This window comes from Eschrichtius robustus, chromosome 7 (assembly GCF_028021215.1).
Source record: "Eschrichtius robustus isolate mEscRob2 chromosome 7, mEscRob2.pri, whole genome shotgun sequence".
Classification (NCBI taxonomy): Eukaryota; Metazoa; Chordata; class Mammalia; order Artiodactyla; family Eschrichtiidae; genus Eschrichtius; species Eschrichtius robustus.
The window spans coordinates 106,250,568-106,264,122 of record NC_090830.1 but is presented as its reverse complement, the minus strand read 5'-3'; the positions used below and the strand labels follow the sequence as shown (position 1 = coordinate 106,264,122).

The 13,555-nt window shown below is 43.0% G+C and overlaps 2 protein-coding genes across 13 annotated transcripts in view; one reads left to right on the top strand and one right to left on the bottom strand.

The window, feature by feature from the left end:
* The window catches only part of NOC3L (NOC3 like DNA replication regulator), a 49,939-nt gene extending 38,716 nt beyond the window's left edge, over positions 1 to 11,223 (top strand). The window contains exons 21-23 of one of the 5 annotated variants that reach the window (XR_011074513.1): positions 2,723 to 2,960; positions 4,974 to 5,676; positions 8,196 to 11,223. Coding sequence is in view for 2 of the 5 variants with exons in the window: in XM_068548232.1 (XP_068404333.1) it covers positions 4,974 to 5,024 (51 nt within the window). In the remaining 3 variants the exon portion in view is untranslated. The remainder of the gene's footprint in view (positions 1 to 2,722; positions 2,961 to 4,973; positions 5,677 to 8,195) is intronic. The other 4 variants (XR_011074512.1, XR_011074511.1, XM_068548232.1 and 1 more) reach the window with 4 other exon arrangements.
* PLCE1 (phospholipase C epsilon 1) overlaps positions 1 to 13,555 on the bottom strand; it is a 311,916-nt gene that overhangs the window by 2,927 nt on the left and 295,434 nt on the right. For 7 of the 8 annotated variants that reach the window (XM_068548222.1, XM_068548229.1, XM_068548228.1 and 4 more), the window contains 6 exons: positions 12,818 to 12,936; positions 8,932 to 9,060; positions 7,095 to 7,304; positions 2,768 to 2,926; positions 1,093 to 1,311; positions 549 to 761 (listed from right to left, as the gene is read on the bottom strand). In XM_068548222.1, the coding sequence (XP_068404323.1) occupies positions 573 to 761; positions 1,093 to 1,311; positions 2,768 to 2,926; positions 7,095 to 7,304; positions 8,932 to 9,060; positions 12,818 to 12,936 (1,025 nt within the window). In that variant the 3' untranslated portion in view covers positions 549 to 572. Of the gene's footprint in view, positions 1 to 268; positions 354 to 548; positions 762 to 1,092; positions 1,312 to 2,767; positions 2,927 to 7,094; positions 7,305 to 8,931; positions 9,061 to 12,817; positions 12,937 to 13,555 lie in introns of all 8 variants that reach the window. The other variant, XR_011074510.1, reaches the window with a different exon arrangement.

Genomic DNA, 13,555 nt, shown 5'->3' with positions numbered 1-13,555 from the left:
AGATAGAATGAAATTTACTCTGTATGTGAATACCAAGCAGTAAGCTGGCAACCAAAGGCATGATTTACTGCAGGCTGTTATGTCATTTTGCTTTCTTTTTAATCATTACATCCTGGATGCCAGATTTTAATTTTTTAATTGAGGCAGAAGAAGTTGAGGTTGTTGAGAGTAAATCAGACCTAAATTAGAAGAACATCAAACTAGAAATCCAAAGGAATAAAAGCTGAATGGCCCATAGCCGCCCTTCAAGAATGTTCATATGAGTTACCAGTAATTAAGACAGTTCTGTGTCTGATGAAATAAGGCTGTTGTAGTTTGGGCAAGTTTGTTGTCCTCTTGGGGCCTTTAGTTATCTACAAAATAAGGAGATCTAAAGTTATCAGTGCTGAAGTGATGTGTATCTTCAGAGCCCTCTTCCTGTAGGGTACCATTCCTACCTGCCTCAGGGACATCCTCTTGGAAAAGACAAACGACAGTGTACAGACTGTGTCTCACAAAGTAGTGTAAGTTGACCCCCCGTTTCAGAACAGTGCAATGACTCAGAATACCTGGGTAAAACGTGCTACCCTTGCTCACTGTCGATAGTCTATCGTGTCACTGGAGGACATGCTGCCCACAGGTTTCTCCTCCTTGTTTTGGACATTTTCTGAGGCCAAGACCTGAGAAGATGACGTGAGTCCTCGGGGCTGTTTAGTCGACTTGGTGAGCTTCTTGAGTTCGCTTGCAAAAGAGATGCCTTTTCTTTTGTCTTCTCGGGATGCCTGTGGAAAACGAGAATCTTCCGTTGGTATTAGGTTAAAGCCAGGGTCCCCAATCACATGACACTGTATGAGAAAAAGCCCTTTCTTGTTCCCTCTCTAGGAAGTAGAGCTTTGGAAAGCAGGGCTGAAGGACTCCCCTCTCAGGACTGTGTAAGCTCAGAGGGGAAGACATTTCTTTCCACACAGTGAAAACAGCCAAACAACATTCTTCCGACTAATTTCCTTGACTCGGGAACTTTCTCCTACATTTCATTAGCTCCTGAATTTGATTACAGTGTAGTTATGAATATCAAATAATTTGTGAAGAGAGAAGAATAACCTTGCACTTTACCTGCACTTGTTCCTTTAGCTTAAGGATGAATTTTCCTGCACCTTTCCACCTGCTTTGAGCTTGAAAAACACACTCCTGATCCAAAAGGACACGCTGGGAGGACTTTGGGGTAGAAGACTTCCTGTTGGCAGTGTCTTTCACCACCTCTTCCAAAAGCACATAATCACCCGGGTTGGGGTTGCTCAAGATGCTATAGGAATATTTGGCTTTGCATAAGGTCTGAAAGACAAGTTATGATGAACTGAATAAAGACACACTATCTCCAACACCTGCTTCACTGTAGATGAGACTTTGAGGTGGGAAAATATCAGACTTTAAGAGATGGAGGGGGTCTTTGAGATCATGTCATCCCACTTCTCATTATACATTTTCGTAGTTGTAGCTAGCTTATAGGAACTTTCCCGCATTGCCCCATTTAGCTTCACAACCGTCCATGATTTAGGTGTTACTATGCCCATTTTTCAGACAAGGAAGTTTAAGCATACAGAGGTCAGGCAGATTCCAGTGGATGCATAGCTAGTAAGTAACAGAAAAAGGACTTGAACTGGATTTTCTGCATCCACCAAAGCTGGTAGAAATGGAAGGTCACGCAGACAGTGAGGGGCAGAATCTTGACCCTCGGGAGCCTCTCTGTCCCTCGAGGCTCCCTCTTCATCTCAGAGTCTTGGATGTTAGAACTTACCTGGTCTCACTTCTCATTTCGTACAAGATTATCTTTCATTTATGCATTTATTCACTCATCACGTGTTTAGTGAGGGCTTACTATGTCCCAGATACTGTATATAGTTTGGGGAGTTCAAAGTCTATTAAGGAGGCTAATATTAACCAAACTATCATGCAATAAGAATAGCAAATAGCACTTAAGTAGTGTTTGCCATGTGCTAGGTGTTGTAATAGGTGAATGTGCTTTACATATATTTACTTAATCTTCACAATAACTCTATAAGGAAAGTGCTAATGTACTATCTCCATGTTACCTGCATGGTAGCTTAGCACATGGTGTTGTGCTAGAGTCCACTGGAATCAGATGTGGTGGGAGGATTTACAAGATAGAAACTGGCAAATGCTATAAAATCAGGGCCTTTTTTTTTGAAGAGAGCCAGTTTACCAGCACACCAGTGTAACTAAAGCACAGATGGTTCAGTAACTTGCCCAAGCTCTCAGAGCTAGTAAGAAGTAGAGCTGGGATTTGCACCTGGAGCAATCTGACCTAGAGTCTGTTAACTGTTATGCTATCTTCTCAAGTGAGTGTTTAATAAACGCAAACCATAACAGGGCTTCAAAAGAAGGAAACAGAGTTCTCTGAAGCCATGTACACAGAGAAGCGTGACCAGAGGAGGGGAGAGGGTCAGAGGAGGCCTCCTGCATGTCCTCTGAAGGATCCCTGAGAGATGGCCATTAAGTATTGGCTTAGGCCTTTCTGGGATGATGACATTCCCGCTCTGCAGCGCCACCTTCTAGATCCATTATCGAGGCTTCAGAGAGAGCCTGACTGACAGTAGATACTGGGCAAGTATCGTTGAAGGAATCAGTATTTCCCAGCCTTAAGAGGCACACTCTCCCTTGTCAGGTCCCCTTTGTTCTAGAACCTCATTCACAAAGGGAGCTGATATCTGATTTGTCCCAATAGTTCACACTGAGGGCAGGACTGAGGTGAGGAAGGGGAGGCCTTCACCTGCTGAATGACGTCCTGCGCGGTGCTGATGCGGGGCGCCTTGATGACCGTTCGCGGTTGCTCTGGAGAAACGTCATGCACTTGGACAAAGAAACTCTCCTCCTCTGAGCTCAAGATCATCTCCTTGTCATCTTGAACGATGCTCTTCTCTTCCAGGTTCTATGTTAAAAAAGAAGAAAAGTCTGAGTAGATGGTAAGATGATGTAGAATACGGAAAGAAAAACCTAGCAAAAAATTGACATGGATCTTGGTAACGTGGAAACAACTTCTTAGCTTTATATTCCATACGCTAGTTACTATTTCGTAAACTATTCTAAAAGGATATACATCTCTTCTTAGAGGAGGAAAGTACTGTAGGTTTCTGCTGATGTTGACACACTGATAAGGTCTGGTCCAGAACAAGCCAGTAGATCTGCTCTTATTAGCTGTGGATTTTGAGTCCAAGTCATCTAGAGATAAATTTGTTAAAAGACAATATGCCATTTTGCCAATTACTAAAAGCCAAATAAGAACACAATAAATACATTTAAGAGAAATCTACCCATTCCCCCACAGACCTTGAGCACTTAAGAAATGCTAGACATCTGAAACGTGAAACATGCAAAATCGGCATTCAGGCAGGCTGGATGAACAAAACCCACAGTGGAAAGGCTAAAACAATGAGTGGAAGTAAGTCACATCGAAATGAATGTCGACAAAATTCTCAATAATTATGAGAATTGGTCATCAGGTTAGACGGCTTTTGGTGGGTTGGCTTTCAGTGAATTTTACATATATAATTATATATTACATACACAGATATATCTATAGACAGATGTATCTTTTAAAATATTTTCAAGCAGTAAGGAAATATATCAAAAAGGCAAACTTCCCATTTCTACCTTTTTTCTTTTCCTCTTCCGCCTCTCCCATCTCATTCTCCACAAAAAACCCACTCTTATTAGGTTGCATATCCTTTTAACCATCTGCTATGGATATACAAATGTATTTTTGTGTATGTGAATAAATATATACAAAGAAACCCTGGAATTATGTGAATTTAGATATAATGTGATCGTCAAATGGCTCCTGTTCTCTGTTAGCCCCATTCTCAAATGAGGTCGTGTAAAGTTGTCTTCCGCGAGGGGGAGGCAAGGAGAGGACGGGGAGGCGAGGAGAGGGCGGGGAGGCGAGGAGAGGACGGGGAGGCAAGGCAAGTGAGCAGTAGGCAACCGCATCTCAGGAAGTGAGGGTGCGGCAGGAAGGCCCTCCAGCCCCCAGCGTTCTAGCTTAATCTCAGATCAGGCCACAGAAATCGTGCTACCTAACCAGAAGACTCCAAGAATCACTGCCATTGTCCTGGAACGTCCAGCCAGCCCCAGGACCTAGAATTGTCCCCACTGATTTTAAAGTCAAAATGGGCAACTGTCACCAGGTGGCGCCAAACTGTAGCCAGGACCAGAAAGGACTGGCTCCTGGGGCTTCTCACCAACCAGGCGCACAGCCTCGCCCCAATCATTTCATTAATCTTGCAGTCGTGGTCCCTAGAATTTACACAACTGAACTGTTTTGACCCCATTCATCATATTATGCGTGAGGGGGAGAGAGCCATTGTCTATTTTTATTACATAAAATGAGACTGTACTCTAGTACCTATGTCATTCTACAACTCCTTTTTTCTCTCCACTTAAAAGACTGTGATCATCATTTCAGGTCAGTTCCTAAAGATTTTGCATAATATGTCACTGCATTGATTATATTTAACCAATCGGAGAGTGGGGTTGGGTGCTAATTCACATGACATAATTTATAATCTCAGGGTTCTGAAAGCTAGGATGTAAGTAAGCAAGACAAAAAAAAAAGTTCTAAGTTGCCACATAAAATATCCCAATGACCATGCACTGGGAATTACTTCGAAGAGCACTCCTTACAGCCTTACTCAGAGCTTATTAATGTTTAAGCCGTTTTCAGCCACATTAGAAGCCACAGATTATGACCATAACAATAACCTTCATTTGCATATTCCTTTATAGTTTACTAAGCGTTTCTCTACATATTGTCTACATGTTTGGCATGAGTCTCATGATAATCTTTTTGAGTCAAGCAGGGTAGTTCCTCTCATAGATTTTACAAATTAGGGCATAGGGGTTTACAGAATTCAGATGAGCCATTGAAGGTCATCCATCTAATTTGTGTCAGAGGCAGGTTTGTCTGATTTCAAATCCAGCAGGTGTCAGAGGAGAGCATATTGACCACAGGAGGATACCTAACAGCTTGAGAGCCCAGAAGACAAGAAAATCATACAAAGCAGGCAGCAAGATCAGAGGTAACAGACTGCAGCTTCATGGGCAAACTGCTTATATATCTTACTAGTTCCACAAAGTAACTAAATGGAAATACTTATAGCCCAAATCTATCAGCTATGCCAGTGTCCGCTTGCATTCAATACGCGCGCTGAATTCATTTCGTCAATCAGGTAAATTTGTATTGTGTGTTGCTGTGCAGCCGGTAAGCCTAGATACATGAAATATGATTTGTTATCTTTTGAGGTGTATTTCAGTCATTTCGAAACTCTCCTCCCAACGAAGGCATATAAAGGAGAACTTGCTGTATTGTACTCATCAGAAAATGCTTCCCCTCTAATTTCTCCTCCTTTTTTAAAAATGCTTCTGTTCCACCAGCCTTTATTAAACATTCGTTCCCGATGTCTCTACTGCCTGCTGTCATATACATTTTAAATTGCATGTGGGGCATCCCTTACTCCTGGTCCTTCCAACCATGTGATGACGTTCCATGGCAACACTCAGCAGGCTGCCCACGTTTCCTCCTGCTCACCACCTCCCACGGTGCGTGTGGGAGAAGCCACGGAGACTGATGCAACTCCAGCCTGGCCAGCACAGGGTGGTGGAAAGAACGCTGACCTGGAAGCCGTAAGACTTGAGTGCTGTCTGCTTCTCACCCTGGCATGATCTAACTTCTCTGAACCTGTTTCCTTTGCGTAGAATGGTTTCCATTACATCATGAGATCATTCAAACTAGTGGGTGCTTGAGAGCGTTAAATGCTGCAAGTCATGATGCAAAGATATGGTTTAACAAATTCACTTCTTCACTGAAATTGTCATTTCTAGGATACTTTTACATGTGACAAAGACAATTAGAAATAGGAAAACAATTTAGAGAGAAATTAAAGATGGCTTCAAAAATCCAGCTAAGCCCTCTACTTTCTCATCAAGCTATTATTATTAGAATTGCTTTTCCTCCGTCTTAGTAATTTGTATGTCTGATGGGGAGAGGACGCTAGGGAGACAAGTACGTTTCTTTGCTTAAAGCAAGTGTCCTTTTATCATCCGAGGCAATGTTAGGAGGGAAGGTAGTGGCTCTGGTTCCCAGAGGAGATGCTGGAGTTCTGTGGAGGCTGCAGGCCACGTTCATAGTTAGGTAGAGAGTGAAAAAGTAACACATGATGCTGAAAAGGGGCTCCTTATCATCTCCACTGTGTCCCAGCAAGCATGGACCAGCAATGGGCGTTTTACCAGCCCAGCTCTACTACATGCCCCGAAGAGGCAGATCATGTGCCTAGAACAGGGCTTGGCACATTTTAGGTGCTCAACAAGTATTTGTTTAATCGAATTGTTGAGTTGATTCGACTGCTTCATTATCGACTTATCATGAGGCATGATTGTCTATGTAATGATCTTATATGTCATTTTTTAAAAATGGCAGTAAGTTAGTGGGCTCCTGTCAATTTATTAAAAAAAAAAAAATGTGTTCCATCAGCAAACCCCATCAGGAGCCCAACAATCTGGAGTTGACAGGCAGTCGTATTGTTTCCTTTATGAGAATGATCATGGGAATATTGTTACAAATTCGGACCAAAGCTGAGAGGTTATTCTTACTTTGTGTAAAGTTATGGAATATTTTCAAAGAAATACTGTTATTTCATGTATTAGCACAAAACATTTTATCAGCTAAAACTTGAACAGGCAACAAACCCCCAAACGCAAAACGCCTACAGGCCTTCCATTACACACTACTGTGACCCTCATAACCATGTCTTCACACAAACAGATAAAACACTGGACGCACCACTGATGACATGCTTAAGGAATCCTTCAGTTCTTTCTCCCTTTGTTTCCTAAGGGATGATTTTTAGACCGAATTTCTGTAACTTAGAGTTAACATTCTGAATATGTGCAGAAGAATAAAATCAATTCTCCACACTTACTTAAGAAGACTATAAAGCAAGTTGGAATGATAAGAAATTCTGAATTTGAGGCAGGCGGCTAGTGGTGAGGTGGTGAGTTACATATGAGCTGCTACAATGTAGGCTGCCCCAGGACACACTTACTTCCTGCTGGGTTTTTAAGACAATCCTGCCAACATATCCCTCTTCTGGAAACCAGCTGCTTAAAATCTGCATGATCTCTTCTTCTGGACCAATGGCTCTCTGGAACGGTTGTTTCCTACATTCATTCTTTTCTTTAGATATAAAATATTTTTCTTCCATTAAAAAATAGTCTGTGGCAATAGGTTTGGTGTCTTGATCAATGGTCAGACTCTAAAGAAAAAACAAAGGCAAATTTAGGCACACCTCTGAAGAGTGGGCAAAAGAACAAGTCTATTTTCATGGGGTTCGGATAGGTTTGATGTGCAATTTATAAGTGAAACCTACCCTGCAGTGTTGCATAATTCTTTTTGGAAGATCTAAGAATTCTCTTATGTCCAAAAAGGATTGTTTATGTTCATTCTGGGCAATGACACAATTTATTCATAATCCCCAGACAGTATAACTATTTTTCCCACTGCTGGAATGAGAGCTTTTACTGAATTAAAAACTTCAGGTTTTTCAATCCGTGAACTTAGCTCTTTGTAATCTTGCAACACAGGACCGAGGGCAAAGAACCTAGTCCAGCTTTTACCAAGATAATCTCCCATTCTCCTTTTGGAAATACTCAATCATCGGCTAATCTCATCTGATCTAAGTTCCTGGGAATTCCCCTTTCAATAAACTCTTTGGTCTTCGCAGGCTTTCTCTAGTTGCGGCGAGCGGGGGCTACTCTTCATTGCGGTGCGTGGGCTTCTCACTGCGGTGGCTTCTCTTGTTGCGGAGCACGGGCTCTAGGCACATGGGCTCAGTAGTTGTGGCTCACGGGCTCTAGGGCGCAGGCTCAGTAGTTGTGGCACACGGGCTTAGTTGCTCTGCGACATGTGGGATCTTCCCGGACCAGGGCTCGAACCTGTGTCCCCTGCACTGGCAGGTGGATTCTTAACCATTGTGCCACCAGGGAAGTCCAGAGTCACAACCTCTTAATTTTGTTTCATTTTATGATTGAAGCACTGATTGATTGTAAAGCGTAACCCAGGCACATTAGGAGAACTTAGTAAACACTAGCCATCATGATAGTTTCTCTTACTGATGTTTTCTTTCACACTTTTTTCTATTGTCCAGGTTACCGACAGAGGCTAAACTTGAAGTGAGTGACCAAAGAAGGCTGCCACCATCTGGCTTAGATTGAGCAAACATCCTTCTCTTCAGGCATCCCCCCCGTCACCGCCCCCAACAATAATGCAAGGACCAGAGTCAGCACTTGGCACTGCTGCATCTCACTTGGAGAAGCAGAATGAACTGGGGATGGGGTTGGGGAGCAGAAGATTCTCAAGAAGACTCTGCTCCCCTTACCCCAGCCCTTGGTCTATGGTCGATGCTGGGCTGTGGATTGTGTGGGGCAAGGCAGCTACTACTACAGCAATAATTCAGGGCACGAAGCTTCCAGGAGCAGGTCAGTCGACACTGTTAGCTCCATGATAGGGCCAGCGTCACTCCCTCCCCAGTCCTGCTTTATAGCCCTGTGATTACTCACGTAGGGTGACAGTAATATGCTACTTTTTATGGGTGGTCCGTGGAAATGTTTCCTTATTTTACATCATCATATTTTATAACGTCTCCAAAACCCCAACAGTGCTTTGTGATAGTAGACACCGAAGTTCATGGACGGGCTGATTTAAAAAACAAAACCCCCCAAACCACTTGGTAGTAGCTTCTGTTTGATAATGTATGAAATCTGACACGAGCTGCTTTCTCTGACTTTAAGTCTGTTGTAAAATGTTGGGCAAAATGTTAACCTGTGCATAGAGATTCCCCTCAAAGGAGAACTGTTTATTAACTACAGGCTCAGTGAACTTACTTGTTGGAGAAGCTGCTTTGCCTTGGTGCCTCCATTTATGGAGAAAACAGCAAAGGGCTCTGGACCTGGGACCCCATGTACTGTGACTCTGTGAATCTGCAAACATTTTCTTTCTTCTGTTTTAAACATCTGTCAAGGAAGATCACATGGTTTCTCATTCATTTACATTCTCATATTGTTTCTAGGCTACACCAATACAGAAGTGCTAGTTCTTAGATGTACGTATAGGGACACGTAAATGCAAAACAAGAGCATCCTTTTATAACCAGATGCATCTTTTTGTGGTTCAATAGGCAATGGTGCATCTTGCTTACTAGTCTAGTAAGAATATTTAGCAGCATACCACCAAAATATTAATTTATTTTAAATAACAGTGTCTCTTTCCATCGTAATTAGGGGACTGACATTATCTGAAATGTATGTCAGTCCTTACTTATGAACTGACATTCAACAGTGTCTGTTGAGTTCCATCCCTCTTCAGGGCACTGGGTTAGAATTTTGGATGGTAAGATGATAAATAAAATATTCTGGCCTTAAGGAGCTTGCTGTCCAGGCATACAAATAATTATGATACAAAAAGTATTTCTGTTAGGAGGAGTTGGGGAGGTGTATAACTCGCAAGTCCTTGAGCAGTTTGTGTATTAAGATATATTCATTCATTTAAAATACAAAATCATTTATGGAGGGCTGGCAGTGAATCAGACATTTTGCCTGGCCCTGGGGATTCAGGAAGAAATGGGACATTATCCCTGGCTTCAAGGGCTCCCAGTTGAATAGAGCAGCTAGAAGAGAACGTGGACAATTCTAAGAAGCATGGTAAGTTCCTTGGGAACCCAGGTTTGGAGGAAATCAGAGAGCACCTCCTGAAAATGGTTATCATCTGAAGGCCCAGTGTGAATCAGCAGATAAAGAGTGGGACAAGAACATCCCAAATATCAGTATAGCCTGTGTACAAAGCGTTAGAGGTGGCCTAAAGCAGGGCATTCTGGGAACCTCAATGAATTCTGTGAGGTGATGGAGGGGAAAAGGCTACCTAAGTATTTTGTTTAGCATGCATTTTGTTTTCATTTTGTGTGGGGGAGGAGAGGTTGGCTGTTTTGTTATGCTTGTACAATGTGTTTTTATTATTTAATCAATTTTATTAAGGCATGATTTGCATACCATAAAATGCATGCATTTTAATTGTATGGCTTAGCCTGCACTATATTTTTAAAAAGTTGAAATAGTTGCCAACATTTATGCCAATCCAGATGTCCTGACAGTCTTGAAAACCAAAATATCTGGCAAAACTGCTTGGCAACAAGCAGCTGGAGCTGAGAGCAGGGTGGCAGGTGTCCCTTTAAATGGACCATGAGCTCTCGGCTTTCCCAGAGTCTCTGCCCAGTCCACATACAAACGTTATCCTGAGAGCAACGGAGAGCCGAGCAAGGGTTTTTAACAGAAGAGTGACATGGTCAGATTTGAGTTTTAGATAGAACTGTCTAAATGGCCCTAAAGAAGGACATACAGAGGTGGTCAAACTCAGAGGGAGGGGGACCAATTAGGAACCCATGGCCACAAGCCAGGTGAGAATGAACGAGGGCCAAGATGGTAGGAACAGATAGAGATGAATGGATTTGAAAGATACTAAGGAGACAGATTTATCAAGTCTTACATGGGGCAGTGAGAGAGAAGGAGAAGTCCAGGATGATCTTCAGTTACTGTCTTGAGCAATGGAAGGTGATGACTTCCAAGGTCAAAGAGCACATATTTACCAAGCATATACGCTGCTGCCTGGGATATACCTAGGATGGTATGGTGTGATATAACTGAAAATAAATATTTGGTCTTTGCTCATAGTTCCTGGCACACATCTTCTAAACCCTCGGAATCTCTGGAGTGACGAGAGTTTTCTGTGTGCTGATAAGATGACTTACGGCTGGAGGCCCCTAGATGGCTTCAGGATGGGAGCTGATCACCAGAAAGACCAAGTCATGATTAGATGGTTGGAACTTTCAGCCCCAGCTACTGCTGACTTCAGGGGAGGGGAAAGGAGCTGGGGGTTGAGTTAATCACTAATGGCCAATGATTTACTCAGTCATGCCTATGCAAGGAAACACCCATAAAACCCCTAAGAGACGGGATTCTGAGAGCTTCTGGGTTGTTGAACACATGGAGGTGCTGGGAGGGTGGTGTGTCCAGAGAAGGCATGGAGACTCTGCTCCCTCTCCCCTCATGCCTCACCCTATGTATCTCTTCCATTGGCTGGTCCTGAGTTGTATCCTTGATAATAAACTGGTGATAGTAAGTAAAGCACTTTCCTGAGTCATTCAGGAGTCATTCTGTGAGTCATTCTAGCAAACTACTGGCCCTAAGGAGGGGGTTGTGGGAACCTCTTGGATTTATAGCTGGTCAGTCAGGAGTACCAGTGACAGCCTGGGACTTGTGACTGGCATCTGAAGTGGGGACAGTGCTGTGGGACTGAGCCCTGAACTTGTGGGATCTGATGCTCACCCCAGGTAGGTAGTGTCGGAACTGAACTGAACTGTAGGACACCGAGCTGGCATCAGAGAGTTGGAGAAGTAGTGTCGAGAAGACACCACACATGTGGTGTCAGAAGTGTTGTGAGGAAGAATGGTTCATTCATGGCATGTGTGGGATCTTCAGCTCTAATAGGTATTGAGGGCAAGCAACCCAGAAGTGGACACTAAGCTCTGCCTTGCCTTTCTGGAACGATCTAATTCTTGCTCTTAGGTACCAGGCAGCCCCGTCCCTGCTTCCCAGTTCTCTGCACCAGGCAGAGGCAATACCTCCCCCTACTTTGGCCAAAGTGCTGTGCTCAACTTCGACCACTCGTTGAAGGGAAAAGGAGGAGAACTTAAGAACACAAGGTGAGGTACAGAGAGAGAGAAGAAACTGTCGAGGTTAGGGAAAGAGAAGCAGAGGAGAAAGCAGGGCTATTCAGAGGTGGCAGCGGCAGTGGCCAAACCCAGCGCCACTGTGAGCATAGAAGGCGCCTTTCCAAAGGTTGTTAGGACCGTGTTGAAGTACAAGATTGATGCAACCATGAATAGATTATTAAACATGTAAAGAGGCGATTGATGGACACCCTTTTATATTAATTTTTAAAGAGCAAGCATAGTGGAATTAACCAGTTAATAAAAAGAGACTTCCTTGTCTAAGCAAACAACCCTGCATTACTGGGGTGAGTGCTGGTCCAATGGTTCTCGAAGTTCAACGGGTTGGACCCTACCTGGGGAACTTGTTAAAACACAGCTCCTGTAAAGGTGCTGTGGCACCTTTTTGCGGTGTTCCTCTCCCACTCCCAAGAGCGCAGATGCTGTGTCTCCCCAGGTGCCAGGGGATTGCTATGCTTGCACAGTTATGTGTCGCCAGCAGCGCCTGGCTGCTCACCCGACCCTGCTCGCCTGTGACATCTGCCCCTGGACTGCTGAAGAAGCAAAGGATTTTCCTCGTCTAACCTAAACTTTCCAGAAGTATCAAGATGCTTCCTAGCAGGCTTTGCATAATTAGCCTTTTCCCCGTGTTGTTATTTTTGGCTCACTTCCCTGGTAGGCACTATAATGTACTCGTTCAGAGCATGGGCTTTGGCACTAGATGAACTTGGGTTTATAGCTGTGTGACCTCAGGTGTACTTAGCTCTTACCTTCCTTTGTAACATGGAGATGATACTAATAGCTATTTCATGAAGTTATTGAAAGGATTAAGTGAGTTAGTATATGTGTAAAGTGCTTAGAAAGTGTCAAGTGTCAGCCATTATTATTATTATTATTTCCGTAGCTACCTAATCAATAACTCAAATGGACCACATTCCTGGACCACAAGAAAGCCTGCCTCCAGCATAGCAATCCCCACAAATAAGCAGAGTGAAACAGAACTTAATTACCAAAGAGGCCGGCGTAGTATTGCCAGAGGAATTTTCTTCCATCCTCCTGCTGTTTATGAATAAACTAGAGATTTCCAAGACTTCATTGTGGAGGTTTCGCAGCTGAAGATGTCGATATCCTGGAACAACGCAGAATTGGGAAAAGCTTGTTAGCTGTGCACTGCAGAGCTCTGCAAAGGAGATCCCCCAGGGAGGTCAGTAAATAATAGGGAGAAATAAGACTTTAAGATGGGCAGGGGTGACAACCAACTGATACCTTTTCCCCAGGAGTTTTGCCCCAGGGGACAGTTTGGGGCTACGTAGTGGTAGTTAACTTGTCCAAGGTCTGTTTTTAACTTAGACTCAAACTGAAAATTTTAAACTCAAACCAAATATAGTAGGAAAACCTGATCATTTTTATTTATCAAATCATCTAGAATAACTGTTCTACAAATATTCCATTTTAGAACAGCTTTAGTGATAATAAAATATTCCAACAATAGGGGGTTGGTTAAATAAGTTATGGTGTGTATTTGTACAAGTATAAAATGGAATAATATGCAGCTCTTAAAAGTGGTAATGAAGACGTATAGCTATTAACCTGAAAAGTTGTTCACTACATACATCAGTAAGTGAAAACCAGTAAGTTGCAAAACACTAAGATTAGTAGGAAGCTTACTTGTTCAAAATACATACTATATGCTAATATTATATACATGGGTAGAGGTGTAAAGCCTGCAAAAGATATATACCAAAAGT